This window comes from Leiobunum rupestre, chromosome 6 (genome assembly GCF_980474605.1).
Source record: "Leiobunum rupestre chromosome 6, qqLeiRupe1.1.hap1, whole genome shotgun sequence".
Taxonomy (NCBI): domain Eukaryota; kingdom Metazoa; phylum Arthropoda; class Arachnida; order Opiliones; family Sclerosomatidae; genus Leiobunum; species Leiobunum rupestre.
In genome coordinates, this window is record NC_143389.1 from 46,005,386 (window position 1) to 46,021,258 (window position 15,873).

General features: G+C 34.7%; 1 protein-coding gene across 10 annotated transcripts in view; it reads left to right on the forward strand.

Annotated features, from left to right (window-relative positions):
• LOC149941154 (ELAV-like protein 3) overlaps positions 1-15,873 on the forward strand; it is a 99,340-nt gene that overhangs the window by 64,446 nt on the left and 19,021 nt on the right. For 4 of the 10 annotated variants that reach the window (XM_090179858.1, XM_090179860.1, XM_090179850.1 and 1 more), the window contains exons 4-7: positions 173-326; positions 1,479-1,725; positions 4,802-4,864; positions 7,548-14,171. In XM_090179858.1, coding sequence (XP_090035984.1) covers positions 173-326; positions 1,479-1,725; positions 4,802-4,864; positions 7,548-7,869 — 786 coding nt within the window. In that variant the 3' untranslated portion in view covers positions 7,870-14,171. Of the gene's footprint in view, positions 1-172; positions 327-1,478; positions 1,753-4,801; positions 4,865-7,547; positions 14,172-15,873 lie in introns of those variants that run through there. The other 6 variants (XM_090179852.1, XM_090179855.1, XM_090179854.1 and 3 more) reach the window with 5 other exon arrangements.

The window sequence follows — 15,873 nt, forward strand, 5'->3', positions numbered from 1 at the left end:
GGCGAAGCGATTCCGTTAGGAGGTCCGCAAAACAAAAGTTTAAAAGAAAAATATAGCATAATGTTTATTTTTGAATTTTTCATTTCCAACACAGGTAGCGGGGTGTAAGCCTATTTTATTTTAAAGATATGGAATTCTGATCTTGGATATGGTTTTTCTCGTTGTCCGGCAGGTGTCGTACGCTCGTCCTAGCAGTGAAGCGATAAAAGGCGCCAATTTGTACGTGAGTGGATTGCCCAAATCTATGACGCAGCAAGATCTAGAGGGACTTTTCAATCCATTTGGACGGATCATCACATCCCGTATACTTTGCGACAATATTACAGGTAAGCGATTCCAACCGTCATAAACAGCTGGCGGAATTGAGGCATACCTTTAACGATACCATACGTCATTCCTGTGTGGGGCTTGGAATTTATTTCCTTTTGGTTTTTATAGTTTTTATTACGTATTTTTTTGTTTATTCGTATTAATCTACTTGGTTTTAATCGCTTTTCCTTAGAGATTTATTTCGGTAGCGTTGTTTTTTTTGTGATGATTTCCTACGCTGGGGTGCTGTTATAGGCTCGTGTGTCAAATTAAATGTGTAGAGAGTAGGCCACCCTGTTTTCTTTCTTCTCTTCTATGATCCAATCCTGTTCTCCCTTTCAACAAAACAAATTCCTTTTTTTTCTCGTCTTTTTTTGCTCTTATTTTTTGTTTCCATTTCACTTGCGTTTTTTCAACCCTCGCCTCCTTGATATAATTTAATACGTATGTTCACTCTTCGTTTCGGAACACGTTTCTATTATACGCACTTATTTTTGGTTAAATTCCCCCTTTTTTTTATTCGCATTGGTTTTTGCCAAATTTCTTTTAATTCGATCAGATTTTCATTCCTTTCGTTAAGTTTTTGATCATTGTTTTAAAGTTTATTTTAATTTACCGCCGTTAGTTTATCTCGCGATGAAAGATCCGTTTTAATTTTTCCTTCGACCTTCTTCTTCCCGTAATGAATTATTTAAAAAAAATGGATGAATATAAAATTCTACACATTTTGCGTATTGTTTGTTATTTAAATGAAAAACTACCTTTTGGTCTTTACTTTTTATAATTTGCGGTTTAAAGATATAATTTGTTTTTAATTCACTTATGTTTTTTTTTCTTTTTCCCCTTCTTCATTATTTTTTTTCTCGTTGACCCGTTTCTCTCCAATTTCCCGTCCACTCTCTCCCTCCCGAATAATTTTATTATTTGAATTATTATGATTTTTCTTTTTAAATATTCTATTTTTCCTTTTTCTCTCCCCCTTGGCTCTCCTCGATTATTTTTTCGACCCTCGAATTATTTTTCCCTTGATCTTCTTCTTCTATGATTTTCTCTCCGTTTGATTCTTCAATCCCTTGATCCGTCTTTCGCTCTCGGGCCTCTCCTCCATCCGATCTCCGTCCTCCCTCATCCCTCTTTGTTTTTCTTTTCCTTTTTTCCTCTATTTTCAGAAGTTTCTTCGTGCTTTTCAGGCCTGTCTAAAGGTGTCGGCTTTGTCCGCTTCGACCAGCGCATCGAGGCCGAGCGCGCTATCAAGCACCTTCACAACACCATTCCGGAGGGCGCCACGGAACCCATCACGGTCAAGTTCGCCAACAACCCGAGCAACAACGCGAAAGCCATCGCTCCCTTGGCCGCCTACCTGTCTCCTCAGCGCCGATTCCCCGGTCCGATCCACCATCCGGCTAACCGCTTCAGGTATATTCCCCTCTCGCCGGCTTCCAGGTACGGGTACAAAGTGTTTCCAGACAAAAAATAATCTCTTATTCTCTATATATATATATATATAACTTTATATTATATTTATACATCACAAACACAACCGTTTTTAATATATCGATGTTATATTTTCGAAATAGTCTTTTAAAATCTTGTGTTATGTGTTAGGCTATTATACTCTTAGTTGCCGTTTCTATATGAGGTGCTTTCTTTTCGCTTGCACTCGGACTAAAAGTGTACTCTCTTTACCCTAAAACGTGTTATTCGCCTGTTCCGGGGATGAGAATTACTCCGCCCCATAAACTATTCGCTTGTTTCGGAGTATTAGAGCTACTCTTTTTACTCCTTCTCGAAAGGAGGTGTAAAGGAGAATTTTGAAAAAAAAAAAGGTTTTTACTCAGATTCAAACTATAAGCCACCACAGAATTGGTGTAAAAATGACGTCTTAGCCTTACTCCGAAATCCCGGAAAAAGCAAAAAGAAACCACCTATGGTTGCTAGGAGCACGAGCGAAATAAGTACGGATTATATTGTAATGCGCGTTCATTTGGGCGTTGAAGGACTGATTTGTTCGAATAAGCTCATCAGCGGGTTTTTCTGTCTCTAAATAAAATAGTGGATTACAATTGAAAAATAGATAATTTTTAAGACCTTAAAATATTTATTTCGAACGCGTTTATAAGGATATTTGGCACGGACATTCTTCATGAAATCTTAGTCCTTCAAGCGCCGATTTGTCAATATGATATTAAAGTGTTGTTATCTAGAAGTTCACACAGTCAACTAATATCAAAATGACATTTCACATTTTGTCTTTAAATTTGTCGAATTTTTTAATACGCTATTACGTGATTTACGTAAACGATTAGGTCCAAGGAAATATACTTCAGATTATTTACAGTCGAGTATAGTTTGAATTCTGTAGAAAATATCATTAATCCTAAATTCCATTTCCGCTAACATTGGCCGATATTTCTTGTTGAGTGTGTGACCTACTTAAGTATAAAATCCAAAAGCTAATTATCACCTCTACTACTAGTACGGTAGTGCCCAATTGGTCAAATATCGACTTGTTGATGGACAATTCCAATCATAGTGTTTTTAATCGGTACAGAAATTGGGCTTAATTGGTTAAATATCGCCTTGTTGATGGACAATTCCAATCATAGTGTTTTTAATCAGTACAGAAATTGGGCCTAATTGGTCAAATATCGCCTTGTTGATGGACAATTCCAATCATAGTGTTTTTAATCAGTACAGAAATTTGGCCTAATTTCGAGCCGAAAGCTTTCGTTTTTAAATATCCGGTGATTTAGTTTATGGAACAATCCGTACTTTTGATTTAACTAGAGAGTCTAAATTGCGAACATACTAGTTAAATCAAGTTTGGTTACTGGCGTCAACCATATTTGAAAGGTTTTCGTATTAAATATAAGCTTATACCAAAGCGTTGTTCGGAAATATGGTGGCCCGTCAAACGCTTTCAAAGCGAAGATTATTTAGCTTAAGCGGAAATTTCCGAATTTGTACCAAGATAAGACTTTAAGTCTCTAAAGATTCGGATATATTTTAATAATCGTTTAAAAATTCTCGGAAGAGCAAACTCGAAATCCAGGCACTTACTAAATTGAAATTTTGTCGAACAAACTTTTGAGTAAATCTCTTCGTGCCTCGATTGAAACTGTCTCTGTAAAGCGTGGTAGACGTTATCGAGAGCCGTTCGTTAGACGGACTTGATCTGACGCCCGACGAGGCTAGACACACTCGTTGAAATTTCAATTACTTGGGCCAGCGAGCCACTCATTTTCGAGTTTGTAAGTTTGTTGGTTCATTATCTCCCGAAACTTGGTCGTCTAGACTTTGGATTTGACATATGTCGCGAGCCCCCTGTCGCTAAATTATTGGAAATACACACCCCCTTTTACATTTTGAATACCTTAATTTGTACAGATATGTCTAGCCTTGTTTTATGTTTTGAACACAAATTTTAAATCCATTTGGCGCCATTAATCACAGTTTTTATCATAATTTATTTTTAATCGAAAGATATAACTGATAATACGGAATTTATTCGTGTTAGGTTTACATTTTAATTAGTCCTGTAGCAGACATTTTTTACTGTTTTTTGACTTTTGCGTTTTGACTTTTATTATTTTTTCTTTGGAAACAAGCTGTACCCACTTGGTTTGGTTTCGAGGTTTTTTTATTCTTTTATTTGTTAAGTATTTTTATTATTATCATCTTCTAAAAAAAGTATACGATTCGTAAAGAGGTTTTTTTCCAGGCCAAAAATTGTAGGTTTTGTTTCTATATTCAGAAACGTTTTTACTCGTTATTATTTGTGTCGTAAATTATAGGTAGTGGTTAAATTTATAATTTGGTGATTTTATCCCCACGTTTTCCACAATCCAATGTGTCCCCCCCCCCAGTGTTTCCCCCCTTACCAAACCCGCAAAAGTTACCCTTGTGTCATATTGTTAGTAGTTGGAAAAGAAAATAATCCAAAGTCGTTAGATAGAACGATAATTCCCGGATACTTCAAATTTTCAAGTCATAGTCATTTACGCGATCGTATATTTGCATGCGATATTTTGCACCGTTTACTTTAATTTTTTTTTGATTGAAACGTTTTTTAGCAAAGTTTTCCAAACGTTTTTTTTACGAAAAAAGTAGGATTTTACTTAAAATTTTTATTCTCAAGTATTTTTCGTAATCCAATTTAATTTATATATTTGTTTTATATTCAATTTTAAGTTGAATTCTGGCTTTATTTGTCACACTCTTTTTAACTGCACAAACGCTTGTTTTATTTCAATTTTATTATTTATTTACTGTCGATTACGCTACCGTTTTGAATAATTGGCCAGCCCCCGAACCGACTTTTATTTCAAAATTGGGAGAAAAGGGCGTGACGAGAACACATTTGGATAAGCTTATTAACCACCGCGTAAACGTTAAACACTAAGTAGACGCGCATAAAGATTACGAGAGAATTGGCCGCTAAAAGTAATTAAATTAAATTTAAATTTTTTTCATTTCCACGCATGCCAATTAGGAGCGTAGAACTGCTGGCTGCCACTGATAGGTCGAACAAGTCCGATCCCGGGTTCGCAGCGAGGTAGGCCTATCGGTTCAGTTGCTTTTATTTCCAACAATTATTATTTCTCTTATTTGACATAGTCGAAAACTATCCTCTCTATTTTTTGGGAGCTCTGTGGAGTCTCTTTCTCTCTCTCTCTCTATTTCTCCTTTATCATACTTCCTAGCTAGACGCGCCAAAAGCTACCTTATTTAGGTTATGGTCTTTGCTAAAAAAAAAAACTTTATTTTTCAAACCTTCGTTTTTAATTTTTCGTTTACGCATGTGATGTTGCGCATGGTTGTATCTTTATAGGAACTCTCTACCATTCTCTGTACTTCTAAAAATATATAATAACGCTTTCGTACTAACGCTTCGACTTTTTTTCAATAGCCCGTGTCAACGCGAAGGTCTTTTGGTAATACCAAAATTACGAGAACATTAGGTACTCCCGAGAAATTATTTTTTCCGGAATTCATTATACAGGGTGGAAGCGTCAGCCGTGGTCCAGCCTCGGTACTTCTCCTAGTACACCAAAGTGCGGCGGGTGTAACACTTCTACAGGCGCTGGTAGGCCAAAAATAGACCAATGGTAGAATTAGAAGCGCATCTTTATCCAATCGCCTGAAAAAGCATTTGGAAGATGCGCTTCTAATTCTCACATTGGTCTCTTTTTGGCCTACCATGCTTGTAGAAGTGTTCCACCCGCCGCACTCTGGTGTACTAGGAGAAGAACCGATGCTGGACCACGACTGGGGCTTCCACCTTGTATTTGGGAAACATACTCGATGACATTGGCTATTTTAAAAACCAACCGAATTCACGCTTCACTTTATTACGGGTGTTATTTGAAACCACTGGCATCTTTATAAAGTAAAGCTCGGATTCCCACTTGTGTACGTCAAACTGTCCACAGTCCATCGCTATATATTCATCCAAATGTCCCAAACTCAAAACTCGTTCCGTCTGTCGTCTCCGATTAACAATAATCCGGACACTTTGGAGGTTTGTCCTTTCCTTTTAGGAATTAGTTGGAACGGGTTTTAATCCAGTCCCCTTCCCCCCCCCCCGCCACGCCATCGCAGCCGAACCATCCTTCATCTCCTCCCTGTTCTGGTAAAGGTGCCTTTGTCCATTCGCCATCGAGCAATCTCCCAGAAATTTGGGGTCGTCCTCATCGCCCAACAGGCGTACGCGTTGCCTTTCCCGCCAGGCCATCAGCGCCACCGGAAATAGCGAACGAAACGTACATATCTGTAGTATATATAGAAAAGAGGGAAAGCTATTCCTCATATTGTCACTTATGATTTAATATCTGGTGTCCCAAACATTCCTCCGAACCGGTGTGCTCGGAAAATTCGCCCTTATATCAGCCCCGTTTATCCATTTATTACCAAATTCATATTTTTCCCCACACGACCACCTCTTGGAGGGGGACCCCTAGCCCTATTTAGATGACGGAACCAAAATATTCCTGTCGAAGTTTAGGGAAAGTTAAGGAATCCATCCCATCCCCTTCTCACTCGCGTTGTAAATGGATTAGTCTTGGGACGTCTTTCCTCGGGGTATTTTTGCCTCGGCCGCGCGTAAGATAGGCGGAAGGGGGGTTTCGGACAAACATTTTATTCTCTTATTAGCCTAAGTATCCTTTTCAATCGTAGGTTCTCGAGCGCCATCTACCCGCCGCGCTGGTTCGAATAACAATAACTCTCACTCGTCTTTGGAGTGTTTTCTTTGGGGAGTCGTGTTCTTGTTGGATCAATGGATTTCATCTCGTATGGCCGTTGGCTGAGTTACGTTATGATCTTAGTTATCTTAGAGACGGGGCTTTTCTTTCGCTCGATCGCGATCTGGATTTCCCGAGAGGATTATTTTCCACGGAAAGATCGCCAGCAGGGGGAGCGATATCGGACTTATTCCTTTCTTCATTTTGGGTCTCTTTGTCGCGCGCGAGTTCTTTCGTAGAACTCCTCCGGGTTAATTTCCCATCTTTTTTTAAGGGGGTCCTAGGCTGTATTGTTTGGTCGATGGTGAACTTCATTTTGGTCAATTGGATGGGTATAAAGAATTCTCCTCCCCCCCCCCCGGCCTCCGTTTACCTGCCTCTCCCTGTTCATCTTCGAAATATTTATCTATCTCTCTCCTCCTGTTTCGTATATCGGCTATACAGTGCGCTGGTAACGCTATATAGATTTGATAGGTTTTTCAAGTAACATACTAACCAAGTTTTAAGTGGATTTCTCGTAATTTATTTATTTTCTCGGAAATCGATCGAAAGAATGAAGTGTTTAAAAGTCGCGATTTATTTAGAAGCGCGTCCCCCTGGTGGCGCTCTTCTCCCTGAACACCGGGATGGCTGAAAATGGTTTTTTGTTAAAATAAAATATTCGTCGTGGATTTGATACGTTCTTGCGACTATTTCTGACGTCATTCTTTCGTTGATTTCCCAAATTAGTCGCGTAAGGTGAAATGCTCGATAGATTTTTAAGTTGTAAATAAAAAATAACGCTTTTGAAGACGTTATACTAACGAAATGGCAAGCGATAATCAACTATCGAGTGCGGAATTTTTCACGAGCGACTAATTTCTTGTGTTTGTGACTAAAACGTGTCCATTCCTTATTAATGTTCTAAAAATTGCGTATGTTTTTTTTAATTTCTCGTTCCCGTTCCTTTTTCTTTCGTATTTGTGTCTAACTCGTCATTGACGACGTCGTCCGCAGATATTCTCCATTGGCCGGTGACCTTTTGGCGAACCCGTTGTTGGCCGGCGGCGCTATGAACGGCTCGGGATGGTGCATTTTCGTTTACAACTTGGCTCCGGACACCGAAGAAAATTTGCTCTGGCAACTCTTCGGACCCTTCGGCGCCGTCCAGAGTGTCAAGGTCATTCGCGACCTGCAAACCAACAAGTGCAAAGGTTTCGGTTTCGTCACGATGACCAACTACGACGAGGCGTTGGTCGCCATTCAATCGCTCAATGGTTACACTCTCGGAAACCGGGTCTTACAGGTCTCCTTCAAGACCAATAAGTGCAAATCCTAAATTCTACCGACGACCACAGCGCGATTCTTTTCGATCGCGTCTGTATAATTAGTCAAAATATAACAAAAACCCTTCTTCTTATAAAAAAAAACAATCCGCTCTCTCGATACATTCGTTTGAATAATTCCACGCAAATTAGATTAAAAAAACATTTAAAAAATGACTAATTCGGAAAACAAATGGGAAGGTAATACGAAGACAACCCACACCAAATTGGGATTATTATATCTAAAGTAAAAATCAGAATTTGGAACTCTCTGCCGCCAGTCATTATTTTTAAGAGAAATCCGTGCGACAGATGTAATATGGGCAGTATGTAACATTGAGAGCGGCCATTGTTCATTTCTAAATTTGTATCGTTTCAATTTAAGTTCATTTTCACCCCCTAATTGTTTTTCTCACAACAACGCTAAAAGAAAATATTCCCCTCGCAAAAATTTAAAATGAACGTATTTAATTAAAACTCTTGGAAGAGTCGGGCGCGCGTGTTCGGGGATGTGAGTTGATTCGGTATGGGTGCTATAAAAAGTCCCCTCAGTGGCGTCGTTGGAGACGGAATTACACTAACTCGAGTGACGTTCCACGCGGGAAGACTACACCATCTACGAACGTGAAGAGAAAAAATGAAATCATCAACTTGAATCGTGTATTTTGGTAGTCATCGGGTATTGATGGACGCGCGACTCAACTCGACTCACCCGGTAAAAAAAGAAATGACTAAAACACTACTAAACTAACATTCCGTAACTTTTCTCTTTCGTTTTAACACTTAAAAAAAATGTGTTTTTAATTTTTAAGATAGTCCCGTATATGTTTAATATCATTTAATTATTAGATAAAATCCGGTATATGAAATATTTCAAAATTTAAATTCCGATAGAGATTTAGGTATAAATTATATATATATAATCTATATATATAATAATGATATACGAAAGGGTCTTATTTTATTTATACCGTGAATAACAAAACCCAAAATTGAGCGAAGTTAATTTTCTAATCGCTCTTAATATATTTTTAGTCTAGGCATTATTTATTGAAAAGGTAACCCTAGTCAATTTAAATTGAAGAAGCGGTCACGTTTATAGGAAGGCCTATTTTTTGAATAATAATAATAGTTATAATATATATCTTAAACATTAGCTTATATTCGTTTTTTGCAGTTTGAGGAAAGCTATTTTTAGGTTTTAATTTATTTCGTTCTAAATTGAAAGCGAAAATTCCGCGTGTATCCATGGGTCGCATTACCTCAAAAACAAAACACGGCGTTATTTTTTGTTATAGAACGACTTTGTCGTGAACTAAACTTATAAATAACATTGGAAAGTATAAAACAAACACTGCACCTACGATAGTATTAAGCCCGATACTTATTTCGTGTAAATATTTACGTACTTAATTGTCATATTATCAATTACTATTTAGTCGAGCTCCTCTACTTAAATATATTTAAACACATTCTATATGTCTTTCTCGATATGTTGTGTTTTTCAGCGTAGTGTGATATATTTATGGACTAAAAAAAAGAGAAAATACCCCTTTTTTTCGTAGTAGCTAATACCAAACTAGAAACCGGTTAATGTAAATATATTTAAAATATAGAAAACTAAGATATGGGTTTTTACCAAAAAAAAATTTTTCACCGCCGAATAATTTCGATACATAAACGCTTTGTTTCGTTGGAAAAATCAAAAGATAGATTTTTTTGGTGAAAGGAAAAAAAATACGGTTATGTTAAATGAAATTTATCGACTTAATTTATTATACTTATTGCGAGAGAAAAAGCGTGATGTTACGTTTATCTTCTACTTAAAAACGGGTGGAACTAGAGTGGTTTTTGGTATTTCATATTATACCGCTACCCTAGTTAAAAAACCCTACGTGAAAAAAGATGAGGTGTAAAAGCTAGTCAAGAAGGATTCATATTCCGTGGGGGAGGATCGCGGGTGTTCATTGTTTTTCCGTATACGAAAACAAACTCCCCCCCCCCCCTCCGCAGTTTTTTCTCGAGCGAATGCTTTTTCGTTGGAAACATTTTTGACCACTTTGAAAACTACAAAATCGCACTAGACTTTTTAACATTATATTTTTCGTTTTATTTTAAAAAAACGCATTTTTTCATTATCTTTCACGATCAAACTCATTTTCTTAAATATCGTTTGATTATACTTTGAAATTTTTTTTCTATGTTTAAAAATTGTTTTCTCTTACGTAGGATACTGTGACCAAATATATAATATATATTTCCCCTTCATTACCCGTTCCCCCCTAAAAGACAAAAGCAAAATTATCTATTTAGGTTCACTATTTTTCTCATTATCGCTGTAAAGGCGTTTTTTCCCCCGTTTGGTACATTTTATTATTGAGTATAAATTTTCACTTTTCACTAAAACAAGCAAAACCAAAACAAACAATCTAGCTGTCGAAAAGTTTATCCAGCATGCACTTCTGTAAGTGTGACATTTTTAGGCACGGATTTTTTTTTCTCTACCCTCGATTTATCATTTATTATTTTGGTATTTTGCTTGATTTTTCGGTTTAAAAATTTTTGTTTTCTCCCGTCTCCAGAAAGTACAATCCATTATCAATTGTATTTATTTTGGGTTTCATTTTTTGTTTACTTTATTATTTCATACGTATTAAATTTTTTCATTTGAGAATGGTTATATTTTGATTTGCGTTGTTTTTAACTATTTCTACCTATTTTGTGCCAATCGCTTTTGAAGCTTACACGTGGTAACGTACAAATTCGAGAGCCACGTTTCTAGATATTTCGTCTAGATGGCGATAGTATCGTCGCCATTTAGTCGATTTAGAACGTTGGTTCTCCGATCGTTGCATGCGAGAATGCAGTTTTCAATATATTCTTTCTAATACATACGAAAATAATACGTTTAGGAGACTTACGAAAATCCGTCAGCCAAATACTACTCGGGGTTCAATTTTAACAAAATGTGGAGTCTTAGCGTGACTTTTCCTCGCGCGTAAACCCGTCGCTTTGACGTACGCGTTTAGGCGCTTGAAGTGTCTGCTCAAACTCTTAAAATAAAGAAAAAAAAAACAATACCACGTTAGCCGCTACCACTGTTCCTATATATAAAAATACCGACATTCCTAAATAATTAACATTCCACGTTTTAATAAACAAAAACAAATCGGGTGTTTTAATATTATACAATATTATAAATACGCTGCGAAAACGGTTTTTCCATAACAACATTCCTTTTCAAAATATATAAAAATTCCCTGTTTGAGATTTAATTTCTTATTTTAGATAAACGGAACTTTGCGTTACTTCTATTTTGAAGTAAACAAAATCACTAAATGCTCTGAAAATAGGCCTATAAACACGAGTTTCCCCCACAAAAAAGCGACTGTCGGGAGAGATTTGAAAGTTAGAAAAATGATGGTACTACATAACTGTGCCATCGACTCATCAAGTTTGGGAAATGAAAAATGACATATATTTTGGTTTTGTCTCAAAAAAAATAAATCACCCAACATCGGTTTAAATTAATAAAAAATAATAATACACTAAAGCAGCGTAATAATTATAATATTATAAAGAAAATAATACTTCTTATTAAACTAAAGAAGTTTATTTTTATAAGGACCATAAAAAAACTGGGATTTTTTTCTCAAATCCCATCTTTAACTAACAGAGATCGCAGAGAGGACAATTTTTTTGAATGATGGAAAAAAAAAGTACCATTTTGAAAAATAATATTATATAAAAACGTATTGTTTGATCGATTACTATTTAAAAGAAACAAACCTTCAAATGAATTCTTTTTAGGCGAAAAATTCGGATTGTTATTAAAACGTAAATAAAAATGGTGAAAAAAGTTCTTTATATATAAAAACAAATGAAAACAAAAATAAGAAAAATAGGCTCCTCACGGGATTTTAAAAAATAATATGGTGCTTGATAACTTCTACGGGCGGAAATAAATTTTACAATATTAATGAAAAAAAACTGTTGGTGTCGGATTTTTTAAAAAAAAAAAGACTTGTCCGTCGGCATGAAGCATTCGCTGGGCACCCTCAAAAAATATTTCTCAAAAAATACTATTTGAGAGAAAAAAAACTACTTTTTGGTGCGTGAAAGGTGTCCGCGTTTGTTACGCCATCTATGATCTTCCACTGAACTTTACACAGACCGCTCCCCCCTCAAACAAAACTTTAGTCCTCGCGTATATTAAAAAAATATTGGGTCTGATTTATTTAAAAAAAAATAATAAATAATTGGCGTGTTCGGATTGGTGGGGATTAAAACGAAACAACATAAAAACACTTCTTTGCAGTCTTTTTCAGTGTTGCATCTTCTTACTCTCGATTTTCGAATAAAATAATGAAATTCAAAAAAAGGGGAAAAAATATTGCTTTATATAATTATATAAATCTATGGTGAGTTTAATACTAATTCTTATTAATAACTACTCTTTGTCTCCTAAATAACGTACATATTTAATGAAAACTCCAATGAATTTACGTTACTCTTTTTGTCTAATGGAAAAAACGGTTATCGTGAGGTCACTATTTATAGTTAACGTTGTCATTCTATAAAATTAAACATTCCCCCAAAAACTTGAAACAAATATAGTTGGTTTTTTTACCGAATGTTCCGAATTTCAACCTTGTCACCTTAACCCCCCTATAACCCCCATTTAGCTAATTCCTCCCCTTTTTCTTATTATTTTTACGAAAGTGACGTGTTAAAAATATTCGTCTTGACATACCACCTTATCCCTGATTATCCCTACTTCTCTAACCCTGAGCTTTCGATTAGCTTTCGTTCTAACCTCATTTTCCGAAAACAAAAAATGAAAAATTCCGCGGCCGTAGCTACTTAAGCGTTTTTAGGAAAATGAAATAATTACTCATATTAAATACTCGTTTTAAAACAATTTATTAATTTTTTCAATTGAATAATAATCAGGGAGGTTTGGCACGATCATGTACATATATCAAAAAAATTAAACAAATCGAGAAAACTAGTCGTAATTGGGATAACAAATTACCCATGATTCTGCATAATCAGTAAATTAGGGAAAATATATAAACACTATATTAAATGAAATATATATATATATACATAACTTAAAAAAACATACTTTTGCAAATCTAGTCATAATAATTATTAAACATTGTTCCAATAAGAGAAGGTAAATGTTTTTAAACGAAAAATTAAAAAAAAATTTAAAAGACGGAAATCGCGTATTTATACTGAAAGAGATATAAAAAAGTAAACATTCCTTTTAATATAATTGCCATAATAGCTAATACATTCCAAATTTCATTTACTGAATATATTTGATTGCTTTAGGTCAGGTTTCTACGTGTTATATCGCAAATGTTATTTGTTACCCCTCCCCAAATCCACCCCTTTTTACCCCCCTTTTTCACGTAGTATAACCCCCTAATGTTAGTCGCCGGTTACAACTTCCGAACGTATAGGTATGTACGTCGAGAACTTGCGTAAAACGACTAACCCCCCTCCTGAAACCTAATGGGAGACGTTTTAACATTATCGTATGAGGAAACAAAATAATTAGTTTTCCAATTGGTAATAATTTAACGAAATATTTGGGTGCTCGTAGGTAACAAAATATTCATTGGAAGATTTAAAAAATTCTAAAAAGAAATTAAAAACTAAAATGTGTTGATAAATAGGTGCCACGTCATAGAAGGGGGAGTGTACACTAGTCCATCCAGTGAAAGGGCCCCTAAATATTTTCAGCCAAAACATAACCTAAATTTATTATATATATAAATACAAAGAAAACATGACGATGGTCTTAAATGTGCAATAGCAGCGTTTGCGGATGCAAAATAAAAATAAAAATTTTGAAATAAAAAGAAATATTTAAAAAATGGTTAAAATATTAGCGGTAAGGGGTTTTTTCTTCGATGAGAAAATCAGTCGTTTAGGGTTTAACAAAAAGATGGAGGTTTTAAAATTGAAATATAGAGAAATAACCTCAACAACAAATATAGTAAAGGGTAAAAAAAGAATTTTATACGGAAATTTTTTTCCAATATTGAAAACTAAAAAGTTTGCCCCTTAAGAAAATTATTCTCTATACGGCGAAATGAAATATCCTAAGTATATATATAAAACGAATAAAAAATGCCCCATTCCACCCCCAAAAAACATTGTTAAAAATCTCCCCAAATTTTTAAGTGACCAATCACGTGCAAAGAAAACAATTGTCGTTGAATTTTTCATTCGTATGACTTGTGGTTTGTCGAGTTTATCCCGTAGTTCCTTTTCGAGACTGTACGTGTTATAAATAACGTAATTTAGTGTCGTTTAATTTATACGTCAATCGACCCCGGACCCCTTCTTATATCTTGTTCTCTTAAATAATAATCCTAATACGTATTTTTTCCAGGCTACCAAAAAACACATACCGTAGCGTAATTTTGGTGTGCGAAAAATACGGGAAAAATATTTTGGAAAAAGTTTGCTTCATTGTGCTATATAAATAAATATATATAATTAAAAAGTCCTTTTCACAAACAAATGTAAAATTCCAAGGACTGCCCCCTTCCCCTCAATAAAACGCAAAAACCAATGTTCCGAAAAAAGCGAAAAACATTTTAATATTAAAAAAAAGTTAAAAAATATGGGGTATTTTCAAAAAACAAAGTCTTACAGAACTGTTTTACAATAAAAAAAATATGTAAAGACGCGCAGTTTAAACTTCGCGTATATCCCTCTATTTCAGATGAAAAACCTAAATGCAATAAATTTAAAAAAAGTCTTTTTTGCTAATTCTATATATATTATATATATTTAAAAAAAATGAAAGAAGTTGTTCGGGATAATAAAAAACGCAACAAAAATATGTAAAAAAAAAACAGGGGGAATTTTTGGAAGCTGGTAAAATGATTAAAACAAAACCTAATAACGAAATGAAAGGTGATGTTTTTTCCGGACTTTTTCACACAAAAAATGGAAATGAAAGAAAAAACATTTACCCACAAAGTCTATTTTGTCCATATTGATAATAAATTAAAAAAATATAATAAAAGGAAAGTCAAAAAAAAATCCCTTCGAAACGAAATGGGTCGTGTCTGAATAATCGGGCAGCTAATAAATATATATTTCCACACGAAAAAAAAGTAAACTATCAGGATATTTAACCGAAAATAACCGAGGCGTTTTTTAGTAAATAGTTTTTGTCATAAAAAAAATAGAAATTGTAGATCACGAAATTTTGAGATAATTTTCAATTAAAATTTCTTCCATTACGAGGGCAAACTTACGTTAAAAGAGGGTTAGAAAATATTCAAAGAAATCCTCTTATACTTAAAAAAAATCCCGTAATTCTACTTAATAAAAAAATGTAGTTGATTTCGGTAACTATATTCTATTAAAAAACTCATTCGTACTCTCTATAGTTATTCGTCAAAATATTTCACTATTTGTATTTTATAATATATTATCGAGGAATTTTTCTCTCTCTCTATCTTAAAAAAATAACTTAAAACTCGTGAAAGTTGCGCGGTTTTAATTTTACGTTTAGAAAAATATGGAATTCCCCCCCCCCCCGCCCCTAATACATCCCCGCTTATACACTAAGTATACAAATGCCTAATCCTAAAGAGAATAAGACGTAAACCCCGCCCCCTTTATGTATAAAACTTATTTAAATGTGATATAAAAAACATTATAATTGAGATTGTTCCGAAAAAAAATGCTACGTATAAGTTGGGTTATAATACTAATTGTGTTTTTTCAATATCAATGTCGGAAAAAAACCCAATATTTTCGTTCTCGTAATAACCTAAAAGATAATACGAGACGAAATAAATAGAATTTGTTTGGTTGTTATATCGGCCATTCTAGTTAGTGTATTAAAAAAAATGAAAACTTTGATGATATAAATTACGAGAAGTTATACGTGATTAACGGTAATCGTTAACGCGAGGACTCTTTTAGCCTATATAATAGAGCCGTTTTGAAATCTGTACGGTTCGCGTGAAATATCACGAGAT